Below are 14,105 nucleotides of genomic sequence, written 5' to 3'. Positions count from 1 at the left end.
AGGAAAAACACACGGAGAGACTAATACTATTGCACCCATGATGAGTACTTGAATTGTAATGTTTACGATAGAAAAAACTCATAAATGTGCATGCGCATCATCTTTTGAAACACACACACACACACACACACACACACACACACACACACACACACACACACACACACACACACACACACACACACACACACACACACACACACACACACACACACACACACACACACAGGAGACAGTGATGCATCACCTCAGCTCCCATCCCTCTGAAATTGTACCCATTCCGGCCAGCTCTATCCCACTGCCTGGGGGCCAGTGGCTGGGGTGGGTGTGAAGATTTCAAGGGCCCCTGAAGGGAGCAGGTGGATCTCAGTCCACAACACATATGGACTGCTCCTGTCTGTGGCTGTTAGAGGAAAAGGAAGGACAGGGTAGTACAGGAGTGACTGGTGGCAGCCAAACCAGACCAGAACAGACCGGACCAAAGCAGAGCAGGGCAGCAGGTGATGTTGTCATGTGACCTATTTAGAACAGATTAAGCCAGAGGCTGACTGAAAACATCTGAGCTCCTCATTGTCATGATGCTAATGTATTAGAGGAATGGGGGGAACATGGGGACCATGGAGGACATGCAGAACATCTGCTACATACAATTAAATGTATGTAGCAGATTTCCTCCTTATCTTTAAATATCAGTGGGATTTTTGGGGGGTTGTTGGTGTTTGATTGAAATGCTTGTTGACCCCTGGAGGGAATAAGGAATTAGAGATCATCTACAGTGATGCTGGACCAAATAGTGTAGTGTGGGCCGGCCATTCGTTGGTCCAATTCCTCCCGAGGTGATGCTGGAGCGTGTTACCTTTCCTGGGCTGGGATGTTCAGTCCCTCCTTCTCTCATTGACCTTTATTACACAACATTCATACATACTGTACATGATGTCCCATCTGTTCTCTCCTCCTCTCCTCACCTCCCTGGCCCCTTCACAGCAGGGTCATCTGGGCTGAGGGAGGGATGGGGGGGATGTAGTGACAGAGGGAGGGAGGGCTATCACACCACTCAAACCCCTAATCAACATCAATAGACCATCTGTTATCCCAGGCAGAGCAATATGAACACTGTAATAGTTCATCTATCAACTGTGATAGGTCACATTGATCACAGTGGAAGATGTAGAGAGCAGCTGACCTGCTCATTCCTTAAGTTTTATCAAAGCTTGAAGTGGTAAAATGTATCCAGTTTTTCCTGTGAGAAATACAGTATCTGCTGTTCCGGATATTTCTCAGCACATGTAAGTTCTCTATGAGAAAAGAGCAGCTGAGAGAGATTGAGCGTTGAGCAGCCCATCAGTTCTGTAATACTGAGCTCTGATTTGTTGGCATGTTTTCCATGCCTCAGATCCCGTGTGTGATGTGTCTGTGATGGGGTTGTACACCCCGGGCCAGGCCGGGCAGGCTGCTCTGGGGTCAACGGATGGTCACACGCAGCCAGCCACCCAGAGACAGATCTCACAGATCCATCCATCTAAGCAATATACTTCTTCCTGCCTCTCTCTGACACACCAGCAAATGAGACACGGAAAGCCAGAAGGTAACATAGTGGTTCCTTCATCTTCATCATAAATTGACAAACCTGCAGTGTGGCACATTTTTACATACATTCTGTCAATATTCATTTATACTTCCCCATACAATGAAGTGTGGTTCAGGATCAGGTATCTTGTTGTTGGTGCTCAGCCAACTGTGTACATATTCCAGAGGATGACTCAATCTGGCTGTGGGGAGCCAGCCAGTGCAGTGCTACTTCGCCTAAAGCCCAGAATGGCTGGCTGCTGCTGGAAGGAAGACATGAAGGAAGACAAGTCTGGCACAGACTTTTTAACCAAGTCTCAGTAATAATAAAAACGTACGTGTTGGTTTGAGAAGCCAGAATTACAATAAGATCCATTTTCACAATTAAAGTGGTGGAAAAAGTACCCAATTGTCATACTTAAGTAAATATACCTTAATAGAAATTGACTCAAGTAAAAGTGAAAGTCACCCAAGTATACTTAAGTATCAAAAGTAAAAGTAAAATTCAAATTATTTATATTAAGTAAAATCAGACAGCACCATTTTCTTTTTTTTATGTATTTTTATGGGCAGCCAGAGGAACACTCCAACACTCAGACATCATTTACACATAAAGCATTTGTGTTTAGTGAGTCCTCTGGATCAGAGGGAGAAGGGATGGCCAGGGATGTTCTCTTGATAAGTGCGTGAATTGGATCATTTTCCTGTCCTGCTAAGCATTCAAAATGTAACGAGTACTTTTGGGTGTCAGGGAAAATGTATGCAGTAAAAAGTACATTCTTTTTACATTAATGTAGTGAAGTAAAAATAAAAGACCCATCTTGTTGCACTTAGCGGGACTATCATTTGTTTTTCAAGAGGACAATGACCCAACACACCTCCAGACTGTAGCTCAGTTGGTAGAGCATGGTGTTTGCAACACCAGGGTTGTGGGTTCGATTCCCACGGGGGGCCAGCACAGAAAAAAAAAAAAAAAAAACATGTATGAAATGTATGCATTCACTACTGTAAGTCGCTCTGGATAAGAGCGTCTGCTAAATGACTCAAATGTAAATGTAAATGTAAGGGCTATTTGACCAAGAAGGAGAGTGATGGAGTGCTGCATCAGATGACCTGGCCTCCACAATCACCCAACCTCAACCCAATTGAGATGGTTTGGGATGAGTTGGACCGCAGAGTGCTCAGCATATGTGGGAACTCCTTCAAAGGGTGACTACTTTGAAGATTCTGAAATATAAAATATATTTAGGATTTGTTTAACCCTTTTTTTGGTTACAACATGATTCCATATGTGTTATTTCATAGTTTTGATGTCTTCACTATTATTCTACAGTGTAGAAAGAAAAACCCTTGAATGAGTAGGTGTGTCCAAACTTTTGACTGGTACTGTATATGTACTGAGCGTGTCTGATGCTCAGCAAAAAAAGAAATGTCCCTTTTTCAGGATCCTGTCTTTCAAAGATAATTCGTAAAAATCATAATAATTTCACAACTTGTAAAGGGTTTAAATACTGTTTCCCATGCTTCTTCAATGAACCATAAACAATGAATGAACATGCACCTGTGGAACGGTCGTTAAGACACTAACAGCTTACAGGTAGGCAAGTAAGGTCACAGTTATGAAAACTTAGGACACTAAAGAGGCCTTTCTACTGACTCTGAATAACACCAAAAGAAAGATGCCCAGGGTCCCTGCTCATCTGCGTGAATATGCCTTAGGCATGCTGCAAGAAGGCATGAGGACTGCAGATGTGGCCAGGGCAATAAATTGCAATGTCCGTACTGTGAGACGCCTAAGACAGCGCTACAGGGAGACAGAACGGACAGCTGATCATCCTCGCAGTGGCAAACCACGTGTAACAACACCTGCACAGGATCGGTACATCCGAACATCACACCTGCGGGACAGGTACAGGATGGCAACAACAACTGCCCGAGTTACACCAGGAATGCAGTGCTCAGACTGTCCGCAATAGGCTGAGAGAGGCTGGACTGAGGGCTTGTAGGCCTGTTGTAAGGCAGGTCCTCACCAGACATCACCGGCAACAACGTTGCCTATGGGCACAAACCCACAGTCACTGGACCAGACAGGACTAGCAAAAAGTGCTCTGTACTGACGAGTCGCGGTTTTGTCTCATCAGGAGTGATGGTCGGATTTGCGATGACCCTCCAGCATGACAATGCCACCAGCCATACTACTCGTTCTGCTCGTTCTGTTCCCAACCCTCCTCCTCTCACTGCTGCTGACCTTTGCGGATTCTGCCGTTATGCTCGTGAAGTTGGCGGCAATAGGCTACACCAGGGGTTGGCAACCTTTTCCATTTGGAGTGCCAATTTATTTTACAATTGCATGCCAATTATGATTTTCATATGCACATTTCCGTGGAACAATTTCATTTATTTTACAATAGTCTGTATCTCAAAATCATTGTCATGTGGTTAATTGAAATTCTATCTAAATGAAAATGATGCAAATCTACATTGCGTCAAATATTATGGGCCCTCAGTTTCCCACACCAGTGAGCTCGGGACAGACACAGCTGTAGGCTATTTGTGCAAGGGATAAGAAGTAATCAGGTATTTTGTGACATGTTTCCCTTTGATGCCGAGTGGTAGACATACACTGAGGAACTATTGTCATTCTCAATGGATTCTATAAACACACTTTGTTTACTTGCTGTTTGAGGTGAAGAAAAAAATGACTTTTGTTTAGACAATCATAAATACTATTAGACATCCCCAAATGGGCATATTTATAGGCCCACATTAGCATGCAGACCAGGTAGCCTAGGCCTGCTTCTTTATGCGTAATCAGGTACGTGTCCTTATCCAACATTGACAGGTGTGCTCCAAACAAAAGACAATTAATAAATTGACAAAACTCGTAAATGAAATGAAATAAACCAAAACGTGTTTCTCACAAGTGTAGCATAGGTTGTGAACTCTGCAAACAAACTGTCCACTCTGACAATGAGAAGGGTAAACAACTGTAATAATAATATATTGAATGCATTAACAGAAATTTCTGTAACCAAACAAGCATTGTAGATAAGAAATGATGGGAATTAACCGTACCTGTTGGCCATTACTGGGGATATATGTTATGTGGAATTGATAGACACTAACAATCAAAGGGCAAACAATTCACACAATGAAGTTATGAAACAATGAATGCGAACGAAATGGCCGGAAAGAGACGTGCCTTTGTGCATCTTAGCCACACTCCCCTTCTTCTTGGACCATGGAATCCTCAATGAATATAATTATTTTACAACTGCTTGACTAAAGCAATCTCGGTTGTATTGACCAAACAATCGACCAGTCAAGTAAACAGGGTCAGCCCTAAGAGGGATGTTGTCGCCCGGTTGTTTTGATGTTGGCGATTACCTGCCTGGCATCGGGGTCTCCAGGACCAGAGCAGAGTCCTGGGGCCTGACAGTCCCGTTCCAGCGGTGCAAATCTTTTTACCAGGCGAGCGACTCCTCCAAGGCAGAAAAGACTCCCTCGGGCCCTTTCACCTAACCACATCTGCCCAGTATCTGTGGTGAAGTGGAGTCGATTGAGCCACCTGTTCTGAGAAGTGGGACAGATTGACTTCGACCAACTCTCCACCACCTTGGGCGAGAGAGATGTTCAGCGACGAGATATGTTTAGCCTGGGCTAGAGCTACATTGGTGAACTCACCAGTGAGAGTCTCCTTATTGTTCAGGTTAGCTGGGAAATGCCCCTCTGCAGCCGCCCGATATCATCCATCATCCGGTCACACAAAAGGCACATTTTCCAGACACCCCTGTTCCGTATGCTGTCTGTCCTTCTGGTTAGTGAACATCTCACAGCAGTAGCATTAGACACTCAATGGTTGGCCATTGATATCCATTGGATAGGAACAAAAAGAACAAAGTAGGCTAGCCACAGCTAGCAGCCCTATAGCTTAAAGTCCAGTAAGGCGGTGTGTTCTATGAATAGCTCAAATAGGCTACAAAAACAAACCTGTACAGGCCGTCGGTCGATACACTCAAGTAAGTAAAATATAAAATAGCCTATAAATTAGGATAAAATAGCTCACAGACGAGTTGAACTACTCGCTCCAAACAGAACTTGCGTCATCCCAGAATGCAATGCTGGGGAATATTATGATGGCACCTTGTGATCTTCCATCAGAGTGTGAAGGCCTTGAATGACGTAGAGACCATGTTGGTACAGTAGGTGAGGTTAGAGGTCAGAGAATAAGAGAGGAGAGGGAAAGAGAGAAACAACGAGGGTCCTCCCAACGCCAATTGAATAAGCTGGGCATTGTTAGAGCTGTTCATGCTGAATGGACAGTAAATCTTTTGTTCACTTTTATTCTGGTATTGGGAAGTAAATCTGTGAGGATTACTTTTTGTAATGATTACTACAATACACAATTTTAAAGCCTGTAATCCTTTATCTCTCCTAGCATACCAAACACTACTAGTAGGATGAATCCTACTCCTGCATGACTGTGCTTCAAGGCACACGTTTTAGTGAAAGCAGGTCCACTTGGTCCTTGACTCAGACTATGGGAAGAATAGAAAGGTCAGTGCACTCACTGGCAGACAGGTCAGACAGTTGATTAGTGTTCCTACGTACCTGAGGGGACAAACAAACATGCTTTAGGAGAAGAGAACATCGCCAGGGACATTAGGACTGGTGGGAGCGGAATATGGTTGGAGGACTTCAAAAGAAACGGACATTCAACATGTTCCAGTAATAGACAAAATATAAGCTTTTCCTTTTTATTGCAGGAGTGCAATCACTGATCATTTTAGTAATTAAAAGCTCCTCTGCTTGTAGCCTCTCACTCCACACTGTGGTACTGCAAGGCAGAGTATGTCTCCTCTAGTATTCTCTCTTACTGGAAGAATAACTATACAAACACACTCAATATATGAAGTACACTATTCAGTGTGTGTGGGTGGGTGTAGGTGTGTTGTTGGTTGGGGTTAGGTGTGTGGGTGCGTGGATGCGCGCATGCCTGTGTGTGTGCTTGTCTGCGTTTTTGCATGCGTCTGTCCCGTTGTCGGAGGAGACTCATCTGATTTGGTTGCCGGAGCAACCGGTCCTAGCTAGTGAGGCACGTTGTTTAATTAAGGTGAGGTGTATTCAGAGGAGAAGAGAACAAACCTCTAGAAAACTCAGAGCTGAGCGGCAGGCTTCACTCTCTCCCCTCTCTCTCTCTTTTATTTATTTCTCCCAGTCCCAGTATGGGCGGGGAGGGGCACTGTGTCAGAGAGGGAGGGAGAAAGGAGAAGAGAGCTAAGAGCATTGAGAGAGAGAAATAATGAGAAAGGGAGTGCGTGAGAGAGCAGGTGTGTGACAGGCAGAGGCAGAGAGTAGAGCGAGAGAGAGAGTCCTAGCCATCTGCTTTTTAACAGGTCTCTGATAAATGTATCCAGGAGCAACACTGCTCACAGCTGACACAGAGTGAGTAACTTACTTTGCTCTTATTTCTGTTTCATCATGTTTGTTCTGATAGTACCTACGGCTTTTACTTTATGACCCTCTGATTTCATTCTCTAGCATTATATATAGGTTGGATTTGTTATGCAATCTGTGTTGTGTTGTGGTGGCGGGGATGAAGCTGTGGCAGCTTAGTGCTTCCTGCAAACTGATATGCAGGAGTTTTACATAGAGGCACACAGCAGGCAGGCAGGCACACAGCAGGCAGGCACCAGGCAGGCAGGCAGGCAGGCACACAGCAGGCAGGCAGGCAGGCACCAGGCAGGCAGGCAGGCAGGCACCAGGCAGGCAGGCAGGCAGGCACCAGGCAGGCAGACAGGCAGGTGCGTGCACAGAGCATATGTAATGTGTAGGGATGGTACCAGTATAGCAATACGTTTTCCAGGGCAAAAATGAAAACATGAAAGAGACCTCTTTGGTCCTTTAAAAACCTGTTGTATGTAGAATATTGTGTGTTGTAGCTTGGAAAATAAATACATGTGACTCTGGATGAGAACATAATGATGTCTGTTTCCAACATTAGGGCTGTTTTCCTAATTAGGTGAAATCCGCTTTGTGTTTTGTTTCCTTGCCACGATACTAAGGAGTTTCATGATTCTGGTATGGTCGCGGCCCTAGTAAGGAGAGAGGAGAGGAGAGAGGAGTCTCCTCTACTGCTCTGATGTGATATCTTTGTTATTTATGTGCTCTGACAGTTTGTGCGTGGTGTGGGGTGCATGGTACAGTGTGTTCCCTCTCTCCTGATTCATGTCATTGGGGAAGAATGAGTCATCTATATTAGAACAATGCACACTTGCAATCACTCACTCACGCGTGAGTAAGTCGCTAATCTCTTTCCGGTCTTCTGACAGATCTTCTCTCTCTAAATTACACATTTAAATGAAATACATCCCACAACCACCTCCTCCTTAGGGAGTTAGTCTGCTGGCTGGTGTGTGTCACTCCAGCCCTGTCCATCCACTGTGTGTGTGTGTGTGTGTGTGTGTGTGTGTGTGTGTGTGTGTGTGTGTGTGTGTGTGTGTGTGTGTGTGTGTGTGTGTGTGTGTGTGTGTGTGTGTGTGTGTGTGTGTGTGTGTGTGTGTGTGTGTGTGTGTGCACTCCGGCCCCGTCCATACACAGTGTTTGTGTCAGGTCTAATTAGCTGTGTTGGGCGGCTGAAGTCCTGTCTTGATCTCTCATGAGACAGACTGGAGCTGCCTGCATGGCCTCATTGAATTCCACTAAAGACACACTGGTTTCAGCCTCCTCTCCTCAAGAGACTAATGTCAATCAGGAGGGTCTCTCTTTCAGTAAGATGACGAGAGCTGCTATATCAACCACTCAGACAGTCAGTCAGTCAGACAGTCAGTCAGTCAGTCAGACAGTCAGTCAGTCACTCAGTCAGACAGTCAGTCAGTCAGTCAGTCAGTCAGTCAGACAGTCAGTCACTCAGTCAGACAGTCAGTCAGACAGTCAGTCAGACAGTCAGTCAGACAGTCAGTCAGTCAGACAGTCAGTCAGACAGTCAGTCAGTCAGACAGTCAGTCAGACAGTCAGTCAGACAGTCAGCCTGCTCCGTATACCTTTTTAAGACTAAACCAACCACCAACCAACTAACCCATAGCTCTACTAACCATCATATTCATGAGAGAGAGAGAGAGAGAGAGAGAGAGAGAGAGAGATGTTTACACACACACCTAAATAATATTATTGGTATTGATCGCCTGTGTGCCATGAGTGTACAGTCTTATTGTAGGTTTGATTTGAGGTGTTATGATATGTCAGCTCTACGCACACCAGCGATTTTCAGATCTCCTATATGTTTGACATTTCCATTGATAAAAGATTACAGATGCTATTTGTTCAGTACAGTGCCTATACAGTGCATACATATACATTTATTGTAATAAACTTACATGACATACACAGGATGCTGTGAGGAAAGAGGTATGCTATATATTTTCAGTGTTGCTTTCTTGGATTTGTTATTGAATGTGACTGACTGTAACATCTATAGCAGTGGTGCTCCAGTACTATTTCTTGGATTTGTTATTGAATGTGACTGACTGTAACATCTATAGCAGTGGTGCTCCAGTACTATTTCTTGGTTTTGTTATTGAATGTGACTGACTGTAACATCTATAGCAGTGGTACTCCAGTACTATTTGAGAAGGTCCAGTCACACACATTTCCTTGATGGCAAATTCTGGACTGTTCACTGTTCACACCCCTCTTGTTATCAAAGAGAAAAAAATGCAGTTTTATAGCTCATTTCCTGCAATTATTCACTTTTTGCCATGTCGTATGTGTGTTCATATGATCATGGGGTCTTGGCCAAAAGTATGTGGACACCTGCTCGTCGAACATCTTATTGCAAAATTACAGGCTTTAATATGGAGTTGGTCCCCCCTTTGCTGCTATATCAGTCTCCGCTCATCTGGGAAGACTTTCCTCTAGATGTTGGAACATTGCTGCATGGACATGCTTCCATTCAGCCTCGAGCATTAGTGAGGTCGGGCACTGATGTTGGGCAATTAGGCCTGGCTCGTAGTCGCCGTTCCAATTCATCCCAAAGGTGTTCGATGGGATTGAGGTCAGGGCTCTGTGCAGGCCAGTAAAATTCTTCCACACCGATCTCGACAAACCATTCCTGTGTGGACCTCGCTTTGTGCACGGGGGCATTGTCATGCTGAAACAGGAAAGGGCCTTCCCCAAACTGTTGCCACAAATTTGGAAGCACAGAATCATCTAGAATGTAATTGTATGCTTTAGCATTAAGATTTCCCTTCACTGGAACTAAGAGGCCTAGCTTGAACCATAAAAAACAGCCCCAGACCATTATTCCTCCTCCACCAAACTTTACAGTTGACACTATGCATTGGGGCAGGTAGTGTTCTCTGGTATACGCCAAACCCAGAATAGTCCGTTGGACTGCCAGATATGGAAGAACGATTCATCACTTCAGAGAACGCATTTCCACTGCTCCAGAGTCCAATGGCGGCAAGCTCTACACCACTCCAGCCGATGCTTGGCACTGCTCATGGTGATCTTAGGCAAACAGTTCTTGTGCTGATGTTGCTTCCATAGGCAATTTGGAACTCGGTAGTGAATGTTGCAACCGAGGACAGATGATTGTTACGCGCTTCAGCATTCGGCAGTCCCGTTCTGTGATTTTGTGTGGCCTACCACCTCGTGGCTGAGCCGTTGTTGCTCCTATACATTTCCACTTCACAATAACAGCATTTACAGTTCAATGGGACAGCTCTAGTAGGGCAGAAATTTGACAAACTGACTTGTTGGAAAGGTGGCATCCTATGACGGTGCCACGTTGAAAGTCGCTGAGCTCTTCAATAAGGCCATTCTAATGCCAATGTTTGTCTATGGAGATTGCATGGCTGTGTGCTCGATTTTATACACCTGTCAGTTCTGTTATACACCTGCCATGTTCTGTTATCATCTCCACCTGGCACAGCCAGAAGAGGACTGGCCACCCCTCATAGCCTGGTTCCTCTCTAGGTTTCTTCCTAGGTTCTGGCCTTTCTAGGGAGTTTTTCCTAGCCACCTTGCTTCTACACCTGCATTGCTTGCTGTTTGGGGTTTTAGGCTGGGTTTCTGTACAGCACTTTGTGACATCAGCTGATGTAAGAAGGGCTTTATAAATACATTTGATTGATTGTCAGCAACGGGTGTGGATGAAATAGCAGAATCCACTAATTTGAAGGGGTGTCCACATGCTTTTGTATATATAGTGTATGCGTATTGATGGATGTCAGCCCTATGACTTGATGTACTAGCAATATCATTGTATTCACTATAACTGTGTCATTGTGTTCCATCGGGATTTTGAATGTTCAATATTGTGTTTTATGCTCCTTTGCTGCAAAACCAATTGCTCTCTGGGACAAATAAAGTTTAAACTTGAACTTCATCTGGACACAGTGGGATTCAAAATCAGGGAGAAATGGCAATACATTTCCTGTATTCACCAGAAATGTTGACTGTAACATATTCTCGAGTCTCAAGCTTACCCTTGTGTGACTCGTCTAGTATTTGTATTGGTTTCTACAAGATATTGAAAGTCACCCTTTAGCTCAACTCTCATATCCCCAGAAACCTTATTTAGCCTGAAATGTAATACAATATATTTTCCTCCGGTCACTGAGTCATCATATCTATTATCTAATAATACCCTACTGCCAGAACAATAGAGGAAGGAAGTCAGAGCAGAAATGAGGAGAGTTAGAATGATATTGGATTACTCAGTCTCTTCATACTGCTCTTCAACCTCAGTCTACTGTTTACACCGTAGGCCATTGTTATGCTTCCCAGAATGGGCACCACGCTGCAGCCAGTGTTTCCTAAATAGCTGTGTATTGTGTTGTGTTGTGTTGTGTTGCAGTTGTAAAGGATTCTAACCCTAGAACCCTTAGGCATTCAGCCACATTGTTTATTCCCCTTCTCTCCCCTCATGACCTCAGTGTGATATGAGGGACTTATTCTGATCTGTCTGATGTTCATGTTTCTCTCTGTGTGTTTCTGTGTTTGTAGGAAACAAAATGGGGGTGATCCCCGGATCTCTACCACACTAGAGCCACCGCTGTTCCAGCCCCCGCTGTCCCCGCTCCTGTACACCGCTCCACCGTTCCTCAAGGTAAGAGGGGAGAGAGTGGATGGATGGAGAGGTTTGCGTTTGTGTGCTGTGGACACCCGTCCTCAGCTTACACTCCCCAGCATAACCTACACTCATTTACCCTATGTTCTCTGTGTCTGTACTCACCCTGTCGGTTCTGTCAGTTATGTCTGTCTGTACTCACCCTGTCTGTTATGTCTGTACTCACCATGTCTGTTATGTGTCTGTACTCACCATGTCTGTTATGTCTGTACTCACCCCGTCTATTCTGTCTGTACTCACCCTGTCAGTTCTGTCAGCTCTGTCAGCTCTGTCTGTCAGTTCTCACCCTGTCTGTTATGTCTGTCTGTACTCACCCTGTCTGTTATGTCTGTCTGTACTCACCCTGTCTGTTATGTCTGTCTGTACTCACCCTATCTGTTCTGTCTGTTCTCACCCTGTATGTTCTGTCTCTCTGTACTCACCCTGTCTGTTATGTCTGACTGTACTCACCCTATCTGTTCTGTCAGTTCTCACCCTGTCTGTTCTGTCATTTCTGTCTGTCTGTACTCACCCTGTCTGTTCTGTCATTTCTGTCTGTCTGTACTCACCCTGTCTGTTATATCTGACTGTACTCACCCTGTCTGTTCTGTCTGTTCTCACCCTGTATGTTCTGTCTCTCTGTACTCACCCTGTCTGTTCTGTCTGTTCTCACCCTGTATGTTCTGTCTCTCTGTACTCACCCTGTCTGTTCTGTCTGTCTGTACTCATACTGTCTGTTAAGTCTGGCTGCACTCACCCTGTCTGTCTGTACTCACCCTGTCTGTTATGTCTGTCTGTACTCACCCTGTCTGTTATGTCTGACTGTACTCACCCTGTCTGTTCTGTCTGTTCTCACCCTGTATGTTCTGTCTCTCTGTACTCACCCTGTATGTTATGTCTGACTGTACTCACCCTATCTGTTCTGTCTGTTCTCACCCTGTATGTTCTGTCTCTCTGTACTCACCCTGTCTGTTATGTCTGTCTGTACTCACCCTGTCTGTTATGTCTGACTGTACTCACCCTGTATGTTCTGTCTGTTCTCACCCTGTATGTTCTGTCTGTCTGTACTCACCCTGTCTGTTATGTCTGACTGTACTCACTCTGTCTGTTCTGTCTGTTCTCACCCTGTATGTTCTGTCTCTCTGTACTCACCCTGTCTGTTATGTCTGACTGTACTCACCCTATCTGTTATGTCTGACTGTACTCACCCTGTCTGTTCTGTCTGTTCTCACCCTGTATGTTCTGTCTCTCTGTACTCACCCTGTCTGTTCTGTCTGTCTGTACTCATACTGTCTGTTATGTCTGACTGTACTCACCCTGTCTGTTATGTCTGACTGTACTCACCCTGTATGTTCTGTCTCTCTGTTCTCACCCTGTCTGTTCTGTCTGTTCTCACCCTGTATGTTCTGTCTCTCTGTACTCACCCTGTCTGTTCTGTCTGTCTGTACTCATACTGTCTGTTATGTCTGGCTGCACTCACCCTGTCTGTCTGTACACACCCTGTCTGTTATGTCTGTCTGTACTCACTCTGTCTGTTCTGTCTGTTCTCACCCTGTATTTTCTGTCTCTCTGTACTCACCTTGTCTGTTATGTCTGTCTGTACTCACCCTGTCTGTCTGTACTCACCCTGTCTGTTCTGTCATTTCTGTCTGACTGTACTTACCCCGTCTGTTATGTCTGTCTGTACTCACCATGTCTGTTCTGTCTGTCTGTATTGACCCTGTGTAACCTAAGACTGTACTCACCCTGTCTGTTCTGTCTGTCTGCACTCACCCTGTGTAACATGAGACTGTACTCACCCTGTGTAACCTGAGACTGTACTCACCCTGTCTGTTCTGTTCTGTCTGTACTCACCCTGTGTAACATGAGACTGTACTCATACTGTCTGTTCTGTCTGTACTCACCCTGTCTGTTCTGTTCTGTCTGTACTCACCCTGTAACATGAGACTGTACTCACCCTGTCTGTTCTGTTCTGTCTGTACTCACCCTGTCTGTTCTGTTCTGTCTGTACTCACCCTGTCTGTTCTGTTCTGTCTGTACTCACCCTGTCTGTTCTGTCTGTACTCACCCTGTGTAACATGAAACTGTACTCACCCTGTGTAACATGAGACTGTACTCACCCTGTCTGTTCTGTTCTGTCTGTACTCACCATGTGTAACATGAGACTGTACTCACCCTGTCTGTTCTGTTCTGTCTGTACTCACCCTGTGTAACATGAGACTGTACTCACCCTGTGTAACATGAGACTGTACTCACCCTGTCTGTTCTGTTCTGTCTGTACTCACCCTGTCTGTTCTGTTCTGTCTGTACTGACCCTGTGTAACATGAGACTGTACTCATACTGTCTGTTCTGTCTGTACTCACCCCGTCTGTTCTGTTCTGTCTGTACTCACCCTGTGTAACATGAGACTGTACTCACCCTGTCTGT

The 14,105-nt window shown here is 45.0% G+C and overlaps 1 protein-coding gene across 12 annotated transcripts in view; it reads left to right on the top strand.

The window, feature by feature from the left end:
- LOC106572387 (rap1 GTPase-activating protein 1) overlaps window positions 1–14,105 on the top strand; it is an 89,915-nt gene that overhangs the window by 39,596 nt on the left and 36,214 nt on the right. For 10 of the 12 annotated variants that reach the window (XM_014146483.2, XM_014146486.2, XM_045696217.1 and 7 more), the window contains one exon: window positions 11,575–11,677. In XM_014146483.2, the coding sequence (XP_014001958.2) occupies window positions 11,575–11,677 (103 nt within the window). Of the gene's footprint in view, window positions 1–6,802; window positions 7,012–11,574; window positions 11,678–14,105 lie in introns of those variants that run through there. The other 2 variants (XM_014146484.2, XM_045696216.1) reach the window with 2 other exon arrangements.

Source organism: Salmo salar, chromosome ssa15 (assembly GCF_905237065.1).
Source record: "Salmo salar chromosome ssa15, Ssal_v3.1, whole genome shotgun sequence".
Taxonomy (NCBI): domain Eukaryota; kingdom Metazoa; phylum Chordata; class Actinopteri; order Salmoniformes; family Salmonidae; genus Salmo; species Salmo salar.
Note: the sequence above shows the minus strand (reverse complement) of the source record. Positions and strands in the feature narration are given on the sequence as shown.